General features: G+C 39.9%; 1 protein-coding gene across 3 annotated transcripts in view; it reads left to right on the forward strand.

Moving 5' to 3' along the window:
- The window catches only part of LOC133994187 (rap guanine nucleotide exchange factor 6-like), a 147,956-nt gene that overhangs the window by 101,950 nt on the left and 25,746 nt on the right, over window positions 1-20,260 (forward strand). For all 3 annotated transcript variants that reach the window (XM_062433406.1, XM_062433407.1, XM_062433405.1), the window contains 10 exons: window positions 1,452-1,632; window positions 3,439-3,575; window positions 5,376-5,534; window positions 7,129-7,281; window positions 9,653-9,817; window positions 11,016-11,123; window positions 11,517-11,720; window positions 13,001-13,109; window positions 13,330-13,573; window positions 19,237-19,394. In XM_062433406.1, coding sequence (XP_062289390.1) covers window positions 1,452-1,632; window positions 3,439-3,575; window positions 5,376-5,534; window positions 7,129-7,281; window positions 9,653-9,817; window positions 11,016-11,123; window positions 11,517-11,720; window positions 13,001-13,109; window positions 13,330-13,573; window positions 19,237-19,394 — 1,618 coding nt within the window. The remainder of the gene's footprint in view (window positions 1-1,451; window positions 1,633-3,438; window positions 3,576-5,375; window positions 5,535-7,128; window positions 7,282-9,652; window positions 9,818-11,015; window positions 11,124-11,516; window positions 11,721-13,000; window positions 13,110-13,329; window positions 13,574-19,236; window positions 19,395-20,260) is intronic.

Below are 20,260 nucleotides of genomic sequence, written 5' to 3' on the forward strand. Positions count from 1 at the left end.
GAGGCTGTCCTGTAGTGTAGGGCAAGAAATTAACTTTTTCCCTAACGGCTACAAAAGTTAATACATTCAAACCAAAACTTCCCTACTCTATTATATCATATACTACCACACTGTAGGTACACTTGATACCTACAGGATAGTACAGATACTGCTGTAAGAAACATAGGTTTTACACTTGACAGGGTCCAGTACTACCTGTGCTCCTCCAGCAAGGGCACCAAATCTCTGTGTACATTCCTAATATTCTTTATCAACAATTATTTGCCCTTGTGAAACCTAAACCATAAATTTACAGTGTAAACTTTACTTGTTACCTCTCCACTCACCTTTTTCCACAGTAAAAAGGTTCCTTCGCAAAAACAATTAAATAAAGATTTATCTGAAAATAGACACTATACAATAAACATTTTGGCTAAACAATTCTCTTTGTTTTTAGGCCTACCTGCAAGAGTGAACAGATGGCATTGCAATGCTGCCAACACCACTAGAGAGCTCCTCTTTTCACCTCTAGGTTGATGGTTCAATTCCCAACTGACCCAAAAGCCCCAATGCCCCCAAAAACCATATCCTGCCAACCATCTGTCTGCACTGCACGGGGGAAATATGGGGGGGAAATGAATTATTACTGCTGGATTTAAATATTTGGCTATTCTACTCTGTTTTTCTAGTTTGGGGCTTGGTGTTGGGGTTTAAGCTCAGCATCACAGGTACAGCTGCTTATTCCAAGGTTATTCTTCATGTTTTGTGGGGATGATACATCACTGATAAACGTCATAAAATAAAAGGGTATGTGGAATAGAGCTGTGAAGTTAAAGGAGGTATTTGATTACTTCAGATTTTTACCTAATATGATGTTATTCAGTCAGTGTGAGATATATAACACTTGATTTCCCACTTTGAGTAAAACCAGCTGCCAATCTCATTGTGTGCCCCTTTCATATCTCTGTAATAAAATGGGAATTGGTCACCATGTGCCAATTCTGCAAATGTCTTTTAATGGTACAGAATACTCTTAAACTCACTTTTAGTGTTATTTGAAATCTCAGTCATGTCATAAAAGTGTTGCTGCCAGAATACCACAGTGAAGAACTCATACTAGGACACTGTTGGAGGGCCTGCCAACCTTCTTGTCATGGTACGCATCACTACTCCAATATTAATTTCTAGGTCACATTATTACTGGAATTGAAGCTTCAAATAGTTCCTTTTGAGTTAAGCAGGTTTAACCCCTAAGGCAAATGAGACCCAATCTAAAATTATAATATTTTATGAAACTCCATAAGATGCAGATTTTTCCATTTTTCCATACATAAGAAGGGGAATTATTTTCTTTAATAAGCTCAGTGCTGTCATTCAAACCAGTCACTATCAGACTATTTCCTTCCTCCCTAATTTCCTTCCTTCCTCACACTGTTACCAACCATGTTGCTTCCTTGTCTATTCCACTCCAGGCCACAGAGAGCGAGCTGGGAGATGTGGACCTGTCTGGACTTCCAGAGGCTGCAGTGGACAGCGAGGAAGAGGAGGAGGAAGATGAGGACCTTGAGAGAGCTTCGGACACTCTTCTGGGCCGAGACCTGGTCCGAGAGTGTCTTGAAAAAGACCCAGCAGACCGCAATGATGATGACATCGGTCAGTCTAAATCTAAGCTGTCTGTTCCTGTCTCTTATGTTTTCATCACTTTAAGTGTTATTTCAGTTCGTAAAAACAAACTTCAAATTGCATGAAAAGATAATTATTTATTGCTTGTCTTTAATGACATACACTTGCACTTCAATTCAAGTCAATTTCTCCCTCTTTGGACTTGGGCATTCGTGGTTGCTATTTTTGGACTGCATGTCCATGAGACACAGCTTTCACCAGCAGCATCCATCATTCAGTTAGCACACAGAGAGGAGATAAAAACGCCCCTCTCACAAAAAGACCCCTTGCAGTGGTCTCTAAACACCAGTGCCCTTCCAATGTATTTTTAAGCAGGCAATCAGAGACGACCTCATTAGCAGAACCCAGTGGGGTCTTGGAGGAGAAGGTGACCACATCAGAGAGCCAAGAGAAGCTGTAAAGGCATGGCCTGCTGTGTGCCTGCTGGAAGGCTGGCCTTCTCATGGCCTTCAGCACTGACAGGCTCAGTGACTCACAGTTCATTCTGAGGAAAAAGGGAGGGAGATGAAGGGAAGGGAGGGTGTGTCTAACCCAAGTTCAACCCTGGCTCACATCATATCAGAATAAATAAAATACAGGTTTTCTTCATTAATAAAGCTCACTTTAGTTCAGCCTTGCAAATTTCAAACGTGTGTGGGAACTAAATGTTTAGGCTATAGGATGTCAGTAAGTAACTGAATTCAACAATTTTTATTAAAATTGTATTTTATTACATTTGATTTTAACGGATTGGTGTTTCACCCACAGACTCTCTGGTAGTCTTTTCCCAAGTAAATGGTCAAAGATCTTCTTTTCAGTTCATTGTCAAATGTGGAAATTAATTTTTAACATTATCATCAAAGTAGGTATAATACATCCCCATCTGATTACAGCCTGATAATTGATTAATAGATTCTATTACAGGCTTAGTAGTGGGTTATTATTGCCAGTTTGCTGAAGTCAAACTTGCGCTCTTAGATAAGAAGTGTTTATTTTTCAGTATATAATCTCGTCTGGTGGAGCTTTAATCTGTTTAGCTCACCAGATTGATCATTTACTTTGTCAGGAAAGTTTCCACTCATAGTAATCGATACATTTTAAACTGAACTTAATGTTCCTTGCTCTGTGTTTTTGTCATCTGTTAAATTCCCAGCCATCTGGTGGTTAAAACTGTTTCAAAAATACTGGAAATACCGTGACTGACCCAGGGCCGTAGGAAAAGAGACAGAGAGGAAATGAATGAGGCGATAACAGCGGGGGGAATGAAAGGGAGTGACAGAGCTGGGCTGCCCAGTGTGCAGGTTGGAGCCAGGTCACTCTGTTCTCAGTCACTGAGCAGAGGAGGCAGACACAAGATCAGTGGGGAAGGAACAGGGTGTGAAACTTTCTCAGTAGGCATGAAAACTTTAAACACTGACCAAGACCATTATTTATTAAATTAAAAAATATGGTCATAAACTTGGAGTAAATGAATGAAAACAGTTGAGATATGCCATTATCTGTCTTCAGCAGCATACTGTTCATGATGAAAAACAGTATAAGCAAAGCCTAAAGCTTCACGACTATAGTTTTTCATTGTATATGAAATGACAGCAGCCCTGATGTATGTGCAATAGGAACCATTTAACAGTCCATGATTTTTTTTAGAAATGCTGCCATTGTGTGTGGAAAAATCAATGAGTGTTTTACCTGCACACCTGAGAATCATTGTGGATAAACAAGTCACATCGATGTGTTCTCTTTTCATGTTTCACAAAAGCTTACGTTGTTTCACCCTCCATTTTTTGTGCCGAACAGAGCAACTACTGGAGTTCATGCACCAGCTGCCTGCCTTCGCCAACATGACCATGTCTGTACGGAGGGATTTGTGTAGCGTCATGGTGTTTGAGGTGGTGGAACAGGCTGGCACGGTTGTACTGCACGACAAACAGGAGGTAGGAATGGACTAATAACACACCCAGACAATTATTAACAGAAGTGAATGGCAGTTACTGTGGACCCCATAAAAGTCTGTGAAAGTCTTTAAATTTATGTTCTCAATTAAAGGCTTTAAGAACGATTAAAACATTTTTAATGTAATTAGAAATATTGTGTTTTTATGTCATTGATCTCTTTTGCTGCATATCTCACTTAGATTAATTAAGAGTAATTATAACATGTAAAATGTGTTTGTCATTATCTTCATTAACGCAATTACACTGAATTCCCTTGACAATTAAATTGCTGTTTATCTGTCTTCAGTCAGAAACAAGATGTGTTTGTTGGCTTGCTGATTCTTAATAGGGTTGTTAATATAATTACAGGGAAAATATTTTAAATTTGTGTTTCCATAAAAGTTACACAAAAAACCTACACAAAGGCATTTAAACCTGAAGCAGACAAGATATGCAAGAAAAAGTGCACAAAATTGAGAGAAGCACACCGACTCACACAGACACACTGGGTTTCCGTGTGCACAAACGCACAATCGTCCAGTCTATCCAAAGCTAATTCACATATAGAAACTGGTATGTGCAAAGTCACTGCAGAGTAAAAGCCCCGTCAATCACCTGTGCTGCTACACTGCTAATTAATTAAGTTACATGCCTGAGAAACAGGCGCTCTGTCATGGCTGTTTGGTTACACACAGCAGCATTAGAACCGACAGGGTGATAAATGGCAATGAGCTGCCAGCCGCCAACCTAAGGAGGACCGGAATCCACATCAACGAGATGAAAGCATGAACACCATCGTTTACATGAATACGCATGTGTGTATGCGTACTCTGTGTGTCGAGGCAGGTGACGGACAGGTCTTCTTCACTCTGTCCATCTCTCTGTGGACTCATGTTGAAGGTCATAGAGAAGCACTTGGCTCTGCTCGCCCCTGAACACCACTCTGCTAAGTGAGTGAGAGAGGGAAAGCAAAATAAAAATGAGTCTAAAGTGGTCTAACAGAAGTAAAAATGGAGGTAAAGTGCTTCAGAGTTCAGAAAGGAAGAGAAAGTGGAAGAAGAGGAACGCAACAAGGGTGGGAGTGCAAGTGCAGCTAAAGTTTCTTTTACTCGCCACTTCAACTTGAAAAGTAATGTTTTTCACATGTAATGCCATGAGAAATCTTACATTTATGCAAACAGTTTTTTAAATAGACTTTTGTGTACAGTATATCTGTGGTCGTTTAGCTTACTTTTTCATCATTGCTGAGAAATATGGAAAGTGAAAGGCTTGACTGGAAGGGTGACTAAAAGAAAGACAAACTGATGATGGGAGGGAGTGAGGAGCACTGAGAGAGTTGAGGATTTGCTCGGTGAGAAGCAGTGAGCGGATAAAAAAGCAATGAAGAGGAAATATCAGTTATAGTTGTGGAGGGAGCCCAGGGCTCATTCACCCTCCCTCCATCCGCTCACACTCGGGATGAATGGCTTGTTATATTATGCCTGCCAGCTCACAATACCTCTTCACCTCTGTGCTCGTACCTCACACAACGCACATTATCCTCGCAATATACCAAATGTCAGTTAGTAATGTATAGCCATTTTAACAGGCATTCTTATGCAGCATTATAAGTCTGTTGCTTGGATAGTGCCACTTATTCCAAATGCTCTGTCACCCTGTTGGAATATTATATACACATACATACTGTATGATGATGGATAGTAATGAGAAGATAAGGCAGTAGATCTCCAGACCAAAAATGTTGTTGATATTGTATGTTTAATGATCTTGATGATTATGTCTGTGTGCACCTGTCTGCAGCTGGACCTCTGGTATGTTATCCTGAATGGGGCAGTGGAGATCAGCCACCCAGAGGGAAGAGTGGAGACGCTCTGTATGGGCAACAGTTTCGGCATCTCACCCTCACTGGACAGGCAACTCATGAACGGAGAAGTTCGCACCAAAGGAGACGACTGCCAGGTAAAGCATAAAAAAGACCTTTAAAAACCGTTCAGCTACTTGCCAAAACAAAGGGTTCACATACATTTACAGCCTCAATGTAATTGTTAATAAATGGACTGTGTGATAATGTGTAGTAGTTAAGAAATACAATGCTAGCATTTAACAGTTTACTTGAAAACAAATGGATTTCCTTATACTGACACATATCAGACAATTGCATGTAAAGGTACAATTGGATACAGTATCAGTTACAGCTTATTCTGCCTTTCTTACCAGAACAGCTGTGCAATGATAATTACAAATAACTGGTTGTGATTTCAATGATTTTACAATAGTGTTACAACCCCAAGGTGTGGCCTAGGGGAGAGGGAAGTAACATAAAACTAAATGAAGAATGTGAAGAGTCAGGTTCAGATTTTCAGTCTTTCATTGCCAGATATTGAAACAAAAGTGACTTAAAGGAGAGACCTGGCCAAAATACCAAACCAACCAGCCCTAAAGACAAACAAAACCACAATACTAGAAAGACTACCTCAAAAGAAAAAGGTTACATTACTAAAATAATTCCATATCAACACAAAAAAGAAGAAGAGAGAATGAAACAAAAAAGGCAGCTCTCCTCTACAACGTTTCTTGGTAAGGACTTGAAATCCTGCCAAAAAACTCTAAATACTCTAAATGTAGCTCCTCCTTCTGTATATACCCACAGATAGGCAGTGATTGGCTGCAGGTTCCCAGATTTACCAGCCAATAACACAAAAGAGAAGGGTCTAAGATGGAGGTCTAGACAGCCTGAGGAGGCAGACAGCACATTATCAGTAGTCTTAAAAGTCACACATTGACCTATGAGGGAATGTAATGATAGTTTTTAGGTTAATTTTTGTGATTTTTTGCACTCCTTAATTTTATCATGCAAAATCTATGTCACAGTGCCAGAATTGCAAAGTAAAGTGTCATATATTTTCATTAAAATAAGAAGAATTTTAGTTTTCAATTGAGTCACAGACCTATGCTACATAACATTTCTCAGATCATGTACAGGTTTCTCAAAGAGACACAATCTTAATATAGCGCTGAGATGCGGTGCATTAGTTAACTAAGGTAAACAAAGCCAAGCATCTACTTATGGTAACGGCCCCTATGTCCACACTGCCCAGTTCCTCCATTGCACTCACTTGCGCTAACACAGGAAGTTGCAGAGGTAGGGCTTAGTGACAAATGCAGAAACTGGTGATTTAGTCAAGGAAGGCACAGCAAGAGACAGTGTTGTAGGGTGGTAAAGAGCTATACCCTGGCGCTTTTTTTCCAGTCTGATATAAAAGAAAGTCAGTTTAGCTCCTGTATTGATCTGTAGTTAAGGATGCTTCCACAGAATGCTAGTTTAGAGGATTTTGGACCATTATAGGTACTTATATTAAGCTTGGTTTACTTAGTTAGTTTAAGAAATAGCGTGGTTAAACCTTCCTTCCTTCATCCACCTACCCCTCCCATGCCTCTCCCTGTCGGCCATCATGCTTCTTCTGTGTTATTGCTTGAGTACCCGGCTGTGGTGCAGAGCAATATTTTGCTCTACTACAAGTTCACCCGCTGTCCACATGTCATCCTCGACCAGTTCGTCTGCATCGCCCAGGAGGACTACTGGCGCATCCTCAACCATGTGGAGAAGAACACACACAAGGTGGAGGAGGAAGGGGAGATTGTGATGGTGAAGGAGCACCGCGAGCTCGATCGCAGCGGGACCAGGAAGGGACACATTGTCATCAAGGTTGGTGATTTTAAATGTCAAAGAGTTCTGCTTTTAGACTTTCAGTGAGCCAGAGTTCAACCAGGGTTCAATCCTCAAGTATCCACTGAAATTCTACTAGTCCCCAAGGTTTCTGTTCTGACCAGGATTAATAGAGTAACACACTATTAGTATTTCCACAAAATGTGAATCCACTGTGGATGGAATAGTAGAGATGCAGGATTGCTTGGGGTTCAAACATACGGTCAAGTTAGACTAATGTTTCTCCAGTCCAACCTTTGATATCTGACTCAATATCAAAATGCATTTTAACCTTGTTGAAGAACATATTTTAAACAAGATGAGCAAGGGAAGGACACCAAGGGGGTTTAATGTCCAAGATTAAGGTTAAACTGCATGCCAAGCAGTTCATGAGCATGTTTAATCTTACAATTTATCACTCTGTGTGTTTTTTAACACACTAAGGATGTCTTCTTATCTGCGTTGTTTAGTTCAATTGAATAATTGGTGTTTCTTGTTTGGGGCGGGGGTGGACCAAAACAACTGGACCAAGACCACCTTTTTTGGACTAAATCAGCTCCCGTAGTCCACTGCGCTTTGCATTATACCGGTTTATTTACAACTAAACAATGACCCAAAGGCAAAATGCAGCAAAGTATCAACTCATCCACTGATCGGGACCAAGTCAAACAAACAAAATGTTCTAAATATACTGAAATGCCTTGGATTGATTTGAGTACCAACTCATTATTAATCAACCATGCCTTCACATTAAACAAAAAACATCAGTGCTGCAGTTCGTTGTTCCTAGTTGGTCATTCAGAGGCACAATTAGTGTTTGATAGATTGATAGATTGATTTAATTTATGGATAAAACAGACAGATGGAAAAAACAAAAATCTAAAGTATAGCATGGTAAAGAGAAAACACTTATTCCCAACATGGTCCCAAGATGTTAAAAGACAAAAAAAACATAAAGAAACACAAAAACATTCAATATAAAATCAAACAAAACAATCCTGAAATCCAAAAACGCATCACCACTATTTTAAAATTACAAAAATAACTCCCACATCAGAAAACAAGGACAGCTAAAGTAACAGTGTCATTGCAGATTGTATTATAAATATGTTACCCTGTTTCTAACCTGACTTCTATCAGCCCCTCTCGTATTTAAAAACTGTTCCACAACATGTCATCAGTGAAAAAAAAGGATATTCTGGCTATGTTATTCACTTGAGGAACTCTACATGAACACGCACACTGGGCTTTGGTATTATAGTTATACTAAATATGGACCATTGTTATCTGAGAACATGAGTATTTAGGAGCATTCACATTAATACAATTATACATATGATGCAGCTTCTGTTGTTCTACTCAGAGCTGTACTGGCAGCAGTTCTGAATTCACCACTACCAACATTTAGAGTTTGAGGGGATGCATTTAATAAATACAGAATATTATTTTGCATCACCTGCAGTTTGTTCCTAAGTTTAGCTGTCAAACCACTGTACCAAGCAGAACATGCATAATCGAAGCCATTTCCCGGAGCATTTTCTTGTACGCTACATTGCAGTGTGCTCCAAGGCCTTTTGATCCTTTTCCTGAGCCTCCAGAGGCAATCAGGTATTGATCGTATAATGGGCCTGAATGATTCTCTTGGCGGCTGCTCCGAGGAAGGCTGTTGGCTCCAAAACACATCCAGTGGAGATGAGTCAATTCACAAGTGTTAGCATTTCCGCTTTTGTTTTTGGCTCTGTTCTTTTTGTGTCAGACAAAAGTGGATGCCTTTCTAGTTTCTGTTCCCTGTCAAATGAATCGTTTCCCCTAGTAACTTCTGATCTGATGACATTAAGAAACTCGCTGAAAACAGAGGAGTATACTTTCTGTGTCGTGGACATTGAATGTCTGTTCCATATGAAAAAAAAAAGAATATATAGACAACGATATCCAATGTTTATTCTCAAATGATACATGGAGGTGTAGTTGGAGTTTTATAGAAATCATACAGAACAAATATTTCATAAACAAATTAATTGCACTATTGTAAAAGATTATCTGTGTGTGTATTTGTGTGTGTGCATGTACATCTTAGTTTTGATGGTTAACCGACAGCCCTGTTCAATAAATGCGTCTTTATAGTTCATGTCCTTGTCACTTTTATGATTAATGTCGACATAATTTATTCAAATTGGCTCGTGCATGTGTTCTTGTGCCTGCTCGTGGCAATGTGTGTGTGAGCTTGTGCACGTATACTTTTGTGTGTGAGTGACTGTGTGCCCTTGTGTGATTTTAGCTGTCTTATATGTGTATGTATGAGTCTGCATGTCATACATGTTTTTTTTTCTCCATATATCATTATATGAGTGTGTGTGTATTTTCACCCTAGGGAACCCCAGAGCGTCTGATCATGCACCTGGTGGAGGAACCATCGGTGGTGGACCCCACCTACATCGAAGACTTCCTGCTGACCTACAGGACTTTCCTGTCAAGTCCCATGGATGTCGGCAAGAAACTGCTGGAGTGGTTCCATATGGAAAACCTCCGAGACAAGGTAAGAGAGAGTGTGTGTGTGTGTGTGTGTGTGTGTGTGTGTGTGTGTGTGTGTGTGTGTGTGTGTGTGTGTGTGTGTGTGTGTGTGTGTGTGTGTGTGTGTGTGTGTGTGTGTGTGTGTGTGTGTGTGTGTGTGTGTGTGTGTGTGTGTGTGTGTGTGTCAAGTGGGATGGGAACGTTAAGTCATGTGTGTAAATGTTACATGGTAGAAAAGTTTATGTGCAAAGTTAAAACTGTACTATTTTACAGTATGTGTGCAAATTTAAATGCCGATCCACATGCTTCTATCGGCCCTGCTAATGTTTTGTATTCATGCATGTTGATGGAAACTCGTGTGTTGTGCCGCTCACATGCCGATCAATACAAATTCAGCCAGCTCAGCTGTCCTTGAGCCCAACAGCGATTTGTTCATGCCAGACACTCCCATTGTCCATAACTGCTTTAACCTAAGATTAGTCTTGTGCTGTCAATAGTCTTTATGCGGTTGTCATTCAGGCTTATAATCTTCAGCCCCCTTGAACAGGATCCAATCCTGTACAGTACGAGAAGAGGGAGAATGTGTAAAGAGAGGATGATGAGAGAGAGGAAGCAAAGTGTGTAAAGTGGACATTGATTGATGCTCTGTGGTGATGTATCGGTTGCTGCTCTGACCTTTTGCAAAGTTTAGAACAATGTTACCATGTAGTGTAAATTTGCAGAATCAATTGTTTCCCAATGCCCTTTACTTTACATTTTTCTTGTAATTACTGTGAACGAAATTAAGTGATCAATCAGTCGTTAAACTATTTCTCTGCTACCTAAGTCATTATTTAGCCTCTTTGCTACTGCAGGTTTGCTTTCTACCATTCAAAGTGTCTACCAGTTAAAGTATATATATGTACATATACATATACTCTATGTGCAGTTTCTGACCACATGGTAACATACTGTAGTGAATAGATCACTTCAAACACTCTTGTTGCCAAGCATTTAGCCCACCAAAGAGTACTTGAGCAATACACTGAACCCCACCAGTTCTGTGGCTGTGTAGTTATTTATGAACTCTGACAGCTATAGAATATGCATACTGCATGAACACTTAAGTGCAAGGTCTTTGAAGAACTGGAGAGTGAAACTAGGTTGTCACAGGAAGTAATAATAATAACAATAAGTATGTTTCGGGTCTGCACCGAATAAAAGCCCCTTATTGTGTTTCACAGGTAACGAGAACAGTGCTGCTGTGGGTCAACAACCACTTCAATGACTTTGAGGGTGACCCGGCAATGACACGCTTCCTGGAGGAATTTGAGAAACATCTAGAAGTCACAGTAAGATGAAACATGAGTCTAAACTTTGAGCTTTGATTCTGCTTATTTTTTATGTTTTTGCTACACTATTCGGCCATCTTCTTCTGTCTGTTTTGCAAGGTTTTATCACTATATTATAATTACTTAAAATTTCAAGACAGCAAGAGTCCCCAAAGGCATTCCTGCAGCCCTTGTCTTGTGAGATTGGTAGCTCAAATTAAACAAATATCAAAATATAATTCATATTCTCATGAAATAAACAAACAGTTTGAAATCAGCTTTAAGCATTTGCACATTATTATATTTGCAACTTGTTTTTCCATCCGAGACTACATTGCTCACCTTAGGAAACAAAAGCTAATTTGTGCGAGACTCCTCGGGCTCACTGTCGTCCCATTTTTCTCTCCTTGTCAGAAAATGAAGGGCCATTTGCGGCTGCTGAACATTGCATGTGCAGCCAAGGCTAAGTGGAGGCAGATCACACTGCAGAAGGCGTCCAGGGAGTCACCACTCTACTTCAGTGTGCAGGGTGGCAGCGAGAGAGGATTCGGCATCTTTGTTGAGTCGGCGGAAGAAGGGAGCAAGGCTGCAGAGGCCGGACTCAAACGAGGAGATCAGGTGAGAGGACATAATGCAACATCCTGTGCTGTAATAAGGAATGTTGCTTTATTGCAAATCACGCCTATCGGAGCAGCTGTTAGCTGTGGTGGCAAACAATAAGTCAATTAAAAGTATTTTATGCTTTTCCACTGGATTGAAGTGCATGATGCGTTTCAGTGCAGCGCCTCAGCTTGAGAAACCATAACGTGTGAGGAGTAGTCTTTAGTGTGATTAGAGGCCTGTGTGAGAGTCGATTGTACCTAATTCTACCTCAGGAACCAGAGCATTGCTAGATCATTATCTGAACAAATAGTTTATTGCATTTGTGTACATCTGTAGATGAGAATCAGTCCCTAATTACATCGACAGAATGGAGAACTATCAGGGCTCTGCATCCAGCCACTGCTTTGATAAATGTGGAATATATTACATAAAGTTACTAAATGATTAAAAGAATATTAAGTGTTTTATGTGATATGATATATGTAGCGGCGATTAAACATCCAGAAAGATGTGTGGTCATGCTCGAGTTAATTCATCTTCACAACATGAGCGGAGGACTTTCACCTCTTTGTATATGAGGTTTTAGTTAAATATAGTCTTATGATCTGGTAATAAGTGCAGTAGTCCTTTTTAAAAGTCACAACGTGACAGTGTGTTCAGTCCTTGTCATATCACACCAATTTACAGGATTATTTTTTAAATCTGTGGTAAATTTAGGTATATTATTTGTAGGTATAGATGTAATATGTGTCCCACTGAGGATCAGGCCAGAGCAAAAACCAAGTTATCCAGTCCAGTCTAATGTTTGTGTTTCCTGTTGTCAGATATTGTTTAAACACTTTTGTACTTATGAGTGTCTCACAGTGAGTAAGCAGTTAGATCACAGGCTCTTTTTACTTGATGTTGTTTGCAGACACAACTTAATTCAAATTCCTACTCTAAATTATTAAATGCTTTCCTATGAATGATTACAAAAATTTAGTAGCCTTTAATACAGTTGATCGACTGACCGGCTGCTTCTTATTTCATTATTAACTGCTGTAAACTACAGGACAGTGTTCCCATCAAGTTGTCCAACAGCCACACTGTAGTGCATACTTCCCTTTGTGTGTCATTTTGAGGACTGGAACCACACTGTTCACTCTTTGCTGAATGTTGAGTCAAAAATATTACAGAAAAAACAGAAAATATCTTTTTTTGTGAGTTTAGAATAATCTAAAAGTTTTACATCTTATGGAGAATTTCAGTGGATCTTCTTTCCTACAATTTTTCCTTTTTCATCTGTCTTGTTTTAGATCATGGAGATCAACGGACAGAACTTTGAGAACATATCCCTCTCCAAAGCTGTTGACATCCTGAGAAATAACACGCACCTCTCCCTCACCGTCAAAACCAACATATTTGGTGAGTGAAGTCACAGTGTTCACATACTTAAAGCACATATAGCACAGTCATCTTTGAAACATATCATTATCATTCAAGATGATGACCAATCCTCCTCTCTCTCTCTCTCTCTCTCTCTTTCTCTCTCTCTCTCTCTCTCTCTCTCTCTCTCTCTCTCTCTCTCTCTCTCTCTCTCTCTCTCTCTCTCTCTCTCTCTCTCTCTCCACCTCCTTCCACCTAGTCTTCAAAGAGCTCCTCAGCAGGATCATGCACGAGAAGAAGAATGGCGGCCCTCACATTCCCAAGATCCAGGAGAAAAAAGGCAATCGCTTCTCCATCCCCGACCTTCCTGGAGACATGGAGTTCCCAACGGACCACAAGGCCACCAGGAAAATGAAGGCCAACACTGTGTCTGGAGGGCGAAATAAGATCAGGAAGATGCTGGAGAAGACACGCTTCAGTATACTACCACCCAAACCATTCAGGTAAGAGGATTAATATAAACACTGTCGCCTGTGTGGCTGCAGGAAGTGCTCCATTGCATTGACATTTAATGCTTCAGTAAAATATGTATCATTAAATCTGTTTTGATGATCAAATAAAGCATCCGGGGCTACTTTATCCACATGCCTTTATAAGACTGTATACACCACCTGAAATATGGTCAAAAAATCAATTTTAAACACAATCTGGCATGAATTGAATGTCTAGGAGATTTATTGGAGAGCTTTAAAAGATGAGTAAAGTAAGTTCAGGTGCATTTACCTTCTACAAAAACAACTCTAAAACAAATTGGTCGACACACACTCCTCTCTGACTCGATCTGTCTACTGACTCTACATTGGTATTGCAGCAGTCTGACCATTTGCAGACAGAGAATATTTGAGGCGTGTGCAGAAACCTGACTGATCTTATTGCAATTGCACCTCAAAGATAGAGAAGATTTTAGCCTCTTCTCGTGGCTAGTATGAGAAATGGAGCAATTGCACCCAACTCTTACGGCAATTCTTGCTTGCATTTATTATAAAGTGGTGATTCACAGTAATAAGTAACAGTATGCAAGTGGGGCAAAACCTAACGTGCTGATAGTCTGTCCCAATTCAAACGCCTGTCTCGCTTTTGCACTATCTACTTGTGTTTGTCTGGTATGCAGTATTCTTCCTGCTCTCACTTTTCTTCTGCTCCTTAACATCAATTGATTCCAGCCAAATTATGAAAATATAAAAGGCATCATCATCATCATAAAACCGTTGTCACTGCCATCCATAACCAGCCATTGTACTTGCAGCATCTGGAGCAATTGCAAGTAATTGTGCACACAGAGGCTCACATTCAATATTCCACCCGTAACGTGCTGTTACAGACTAGATTTCATTTTATCATTTCATGCCTTTCCAGGCCTCATTAAACTCCATACTGTGTCAGTGCTGGAGAGAGAAGGTGCTGTTCTCGCCCTCTTAATTACAGAGCTAACCATTGGCACTGCTCTTGCGCACTGTAAACTCTCTCACACACACACACGCACATGCTCGCACAGACGCTGTCATGCATATCCATGTCCCTTCACTTTTGTCTCTCACTGTCTCCACTCTATCAGTTTCCAGCTCAGCAGTGATTATGTTCACAAAGCCCCACAGTTTGCATGAAAACTGATTGTGCTCTGTCTAATAACGCAACACGCTATCACACGGCCATTGATCCGGCTCGATGCACAGCTTCCAAAGGCTCTCCTTTGCGTTCTATTTATCGACCAAACAAGGCCTTTCATTGCTTTTTATTTCGCTAGTCGGCACCATTCAAACTGCTCTTTGATTCAAAGGAACTGATAGCTGATTAAAGGGGCTGGAAATGAGAATAGAGCTGAGACGGGTCAATCGGGATTCATCAGTGGCTGTTGTAGAAGGAAAATTTGAGGGGAGGCAATGTGAGAGATGATGGTTTGCCGGATGCATAAACCCTCTACAGTGGTTTTTGTAAAGTTCTCTACTGGGTGTGTGTTTGTGTGCGCAATTAGGCAAGGTACATGCTGTTCTGATGACAGAACCATGCAGTTTTGAGCACACACATACACACACAAACAGTGGACTCATTTTCAGTGTAAGGATACATTGGCTTTCACAGGGATCCAAACTGTGACCGTTGCTATGGTACAATCTCTCTCGCAAATGCTACATTTTGAATCATTTCCCTCAATTTTTAATTCTCCTAATTGAGGAAAATAACCTTGTTTAACAATTTATAATCCTATTCAGATGCTTTTGCTCACTTTATGTACACACACAAACCCACCCGTTACTGATGCTGCTTCTTTCTGTTTTTGGCCGACATTGTGCTCCACTTCAGACAAGAATTTTATATGACAAGGACACACCGGCAATAAACAAGTCGTTTTTCTGCCAAATTAAGAGGTCTGGGTTTGTGCATGTACCTTTACATGCGTCTAATATTGACCAACCCAGCTGATTTATATTCCTTATATTGGAAAGCAATAGACAGAAGGTTTAGCCTCTTGTCAGTTTGTCTGCCTGATTTAATGAGATGACAATAAAGTAGTAACCTCAATGTACTGAGATGCCATTTTCATCCTGTCTACCTCTCTGTGATACAGTAACATGTACGAAACAATAATGCATACTGCTGTAAGTATGGTGTTGTTTGTGCATTTCAGCATTCACACTGCAAGAGGTACACATTTAAATTGCACTACTGCTGCATTGCTGCTCCACCTCCAAGAGGAATTGTGCAGGACATTTTCAATCAGTCATAGCTATAGACTTGTCTGTACAAGACTTACAAAGTTAAAAAGAAATAGGTTTCATTTCACACAGGATCACACTTGTATAATAAAAATATAGTTGGCAATGGCATTGTCAGAGGCAAAATGCCCCCGCCTACTAGTTTCTAATCATAGAAGCACTTGTGGTTGAATGTGTGAACCTGAATCAAAATAGCACTGTTCTTATTAATTCTTTTTTATCCAGTAGCAGGGCACACTGAGAAGCATTACTGTAAATATGCCAGTGTTGGCAAAATGGCCAATTTATAACTGTTATCCCTCTCAAGATAAACAATTGAACATTTTAAAGAACAGAGTTTATGACATTTTGGTCTTGTGGCCTTATGAGAAACCATCAGATCCCTCGGTAGCTGAAAAAAGTCTCAAACACAAGAGCCGCCGTAAATGCTAGCCCATAACTTGATCATTTTGTCTACTATTTGAATTGTAACCAAAAAAAAAATTAATATTATAAATTCACCTCCAATGTTAAAGACATTGTGTTGTTCTGTGGAAGATCTGTTCCTATATGTTTGATATGGTCAAATCCACAGTTTATCATTCTTTCCCCTAAAAAATGTCTTTAAGAAATCTGAAAGAAGTCTTCAGTGTTGGTTTTTAACATTTTCTGTGTAGATCATCTTACTTGTGTTTTTTGTGAATGAGGTCAAACAGTCCAGTTGAATTTCCTCACTTGCTCTACAATTTCCTGTCATGTGGTGTGTATGAATCTATGCTGCCATCAGGAAATTGTTGCTGACGTTTTTCTGCTTATTTATTTCAGCAAACCTGTCAGTGTGTCCAAACTTCTGGCTATTGTATATATATATGTATACTGTCAACCTACATGTGTGTTTGTGTTGTTTTATTTTGTTGGATGTGCACAGACATTGTCACTCTGCTTCACTTGTATTGCTGAATCACTTCAGCAGAGGTCTGCTTCTGTTTTCTTTTTTGTTTCTTTTCACGCTTTGCAATGTCGTCTCTCTCCCGTTTGTCTCCGCTGCTTCAGGGGCCTGTTTGGGTAAGACCTCTTGCAAAACTCCAACCATCCTCCGACCATTCGATTCAGTATCCATTAGCAGACACGCACACAGCAGGAAACCACACACACATACACACACACACACACACACACACACACCCACACACACTCAGCAGCAACATTGCCCTTCAGCAACATGACTAGAGGACAGCATTTATAGATTTCATGCTAATTCCTTTAACATATGAGTTCCTAGACCTTCAACTGTTCCCACTTTTTTTCTGCAGAGTCAAGGTGTTCTTCTGCTTCTTTTTCACATTGAAACTCTAATTAAATTTATATCCATCGCTTCCTTCTGGAGTTGGGTGTAGAGTGCTTATTCAACCAAATGTATTCAGGACGTTGAAAAAAATATGATGGAGGCCTTTCCTTGGTTAAATTCAGTGTTGAATAGTAGCATGTTTACAGATGGTTTTAGTTTTTTGATGCTCAACATTCAGCACACCTGGAATTTTAAGTATATTAGAGGAATACCTAAATGCATAAAGACTTTTGCTTTCATGCTTTTTCTATGTGGGAAATTTCTTTATATGTAATTCCATATTTAATGGACTAAATCATACTTCTCTAAAAACTTTGCTATTTTGACTGTGACATATATAAATACAGTTCAATATGTAGAACTGCCATATTTTTATCATTAGTTATCATTTGGTCTCTGTCTTGACCTCCATTGTTGAAAGTGTGAATATTATTAGAGGTGTGCTACAGCCAGGACATGACAATGTCAGTCAAGCCTAATTTGAGCCCTGTGATATCCTTATCAGTTTCAATTTCACCTCAATCCTCTTTCTTAATCTCCTTTGTGTCTTTCTTTTTACCCTTCAAGTTATTTAACCTTCCTGCTTTTTAAAAATGTCTTCATCTGCCTGTATCCATTTTTACCACCCTTCCATCTTTTTCTTCCCTGTCTTCCCTCCGTCCTATCGGTGCAGTACCTATAGACTGGTGACTCGCAGATTACAGAAGCTTTGCTACCGAAGCACACAGCTGTATTAGTCGCAGCCCTGCATTACAGCGCTGTGTTCAGTACATACTGTACAGACACACACACCTAGAGGGAAGTTACAATTATTATGCAGACAAGACATGAATAACTCTCAGACTCTGTTCTTATTACAGCAGATTGAAATGTCGTAAAAAAGATCCTAAAAGTCTTGAGTTTTCCAAAAGCTACCACAATTGTGTAAGATGGTACAATCCATCCTTCAGACCTTCAGAAAACTGCATTTATCATTTGAGGCTATTCAGAATCACAATACCCAAACTGTCCGTCTGTGGGTTTGTCTCATAATAGTTGGCATTTCCAGCACATGTATGCAGATCCATGCGGTCTATTGAGGCCTTTAACATAAAGGTTGATGTATGCATATCCTTGAGTGGGGCTGAGGAGCCAGGTAGAAAGGCGCCTGTCACTTCTAGTTTAGCTTCATAATGTGGCCAACTGCTGGACACACATACAAGAGTACAGTAAACTAAAAATGCTAACACACACACACACACACACACACACACACACACACGCACACACACACACACACACACACACACACTCACACACACACAGAGATGAATACAAAACCTAAGAGCAGGGACACAAAGTACAAATGTTTAAATACAATTGTGGGAAAACATCTGAAACAGCTAAAATACTCATATGTATCATTACTTTTCATATGTGTTCTGCTGTTTGTGATGCTTGTTTGTGTCTCTGTCAGCTTGTGTGTGTGAAGCAGTATCTCTTCGTCTTGTGTTGTGTGTGTTTGGTGAACTTCTCTCTCCGTGAATGCTCCTTATCAGTTACTGCCATTCATGAAACCGCCCCAGCCGTGTCACTGCTGCATATTAAAAAAAACAAAAAGTATTGATATTGATATTTTGTATTGTCCTTCTGCAAGAGTAGACATTTTGATTTTTATCTCTCCTAATATTTTTTCCCCATTGTGTTATGAGTTGTGATTTTAATATGTTCTCCGGATAAAGGGATTTTAATACCTGTGCTTAAAACTCATAAAAACACTGGGGGAATGGATTTTTTAGGAAAAAAAATGTCTACTGCTGCAAAATAAATACCTTCATTTTAGAACATTAAGTTTGTCTCAGATGGAGTAAATCTAATTTCTCTCTCTCTCTCTCTCTCTCTCTCTCTCTCTCTCTCTCTCTCTCTCTCTCTCTCTCTCTCTCTCTCTTATAATATCACACCTTTTTTCTTTTAATGCCACCCTTCCTCTCAACTTTTCCCAACCTTCCATACCTGCTTCACTCCCTTCTCTTTCTCGTCCCTCTTCTCGCTCCACCCTCTCTGCCATCCCCACTTCCCTTTCTAGTGATGCCAGCATGGGTCAGTCTCAGGATGACAGCATTGTGGGTACCAAGCAGTGTCGTCACAGCGTGGCCATCATGCCCATTCCCGGCAACCTGTCATCCAGCAGTCCTGACCTGCTGCAGCCGGCCACCAGCGTCCTCGATTTCTCCAACCCTGCAGGTAAAAACAAATGTCGACCAAATGAAATCAAAGGGTCAACTGTGAAAAATCCTTCCTCTACTCTGTTTTACCTGAACTGATGTTTCAAACTTTATTGACCAGAGTTTTCAGTTACGCTCCATAATGCATTGATTGCTCCAAAGTGAGTACTAACTTTAATGAAACTGGAAACTTCCAGTTTTTTTATAACTCTGGTCTTGTTTTTGTAGTTTGCGCCATCATTCCTATCACTTATAATTGCACTGTACTCACCAATTTATCGCTAACATATTGGAACACACTGACATCACTAAAGAAAAGGTCAGATAGAGTAAAAAACATGAACAGTCAGGTTATAAACAAAATTCTAGGTTAGCCAAATGTATTTGGAAGAGAAAATATAGGTCGTAAAACTGTTGCAAACTCTTTGGCTTCCTGTGCACACACACACAGTTTTCCTGTTTCCAGTTTTTTCCTCCAAATAAAGTGTTACAGATTTCGATAATTAACTAAACTGTAGTCTTGTTTGTCTGATTGCCTGGGTGCTTGTGATTCTGGCCCCATCGGACTTCACTGTGGCGTCTTGCTGTGTTTCCAGATCTCAACAATTAATCTGAGTACAATCTAACCCACTAGAAATGATGACCAAAAATACAAAGTATGAGACAATTGTGTAATGAATAAGTTATTCTTCCTGATTGACTCAGTGGGGGACTGTCTCAGATCTCATGTTGCTGTTTTCTTTCTTTGCGCCTTCCTTACTAAATGTATTTAATGTGCATTTGATTCACCTGAAATTGAAAGTGAAACTCAAAAATGAGACAAAAGATCAAATCAAAACACATTGACAACATTCATCACAAATACCTTGTTAAAAATGCTTCACA

Source organism: Scomber scombrus, chromosome 14 (genome assembly GCF_963691925.1).
Source record: "Scomber scombrus chromosome 14, fScoSco1.1, whole genome shotgun sequence".
NCBI classification, from domain to species: Eukaryota; Metazoa; Chordata; class Actinopteri; order Scombriformes; family Scombridae; genus Scomber; species Scomber scombrus.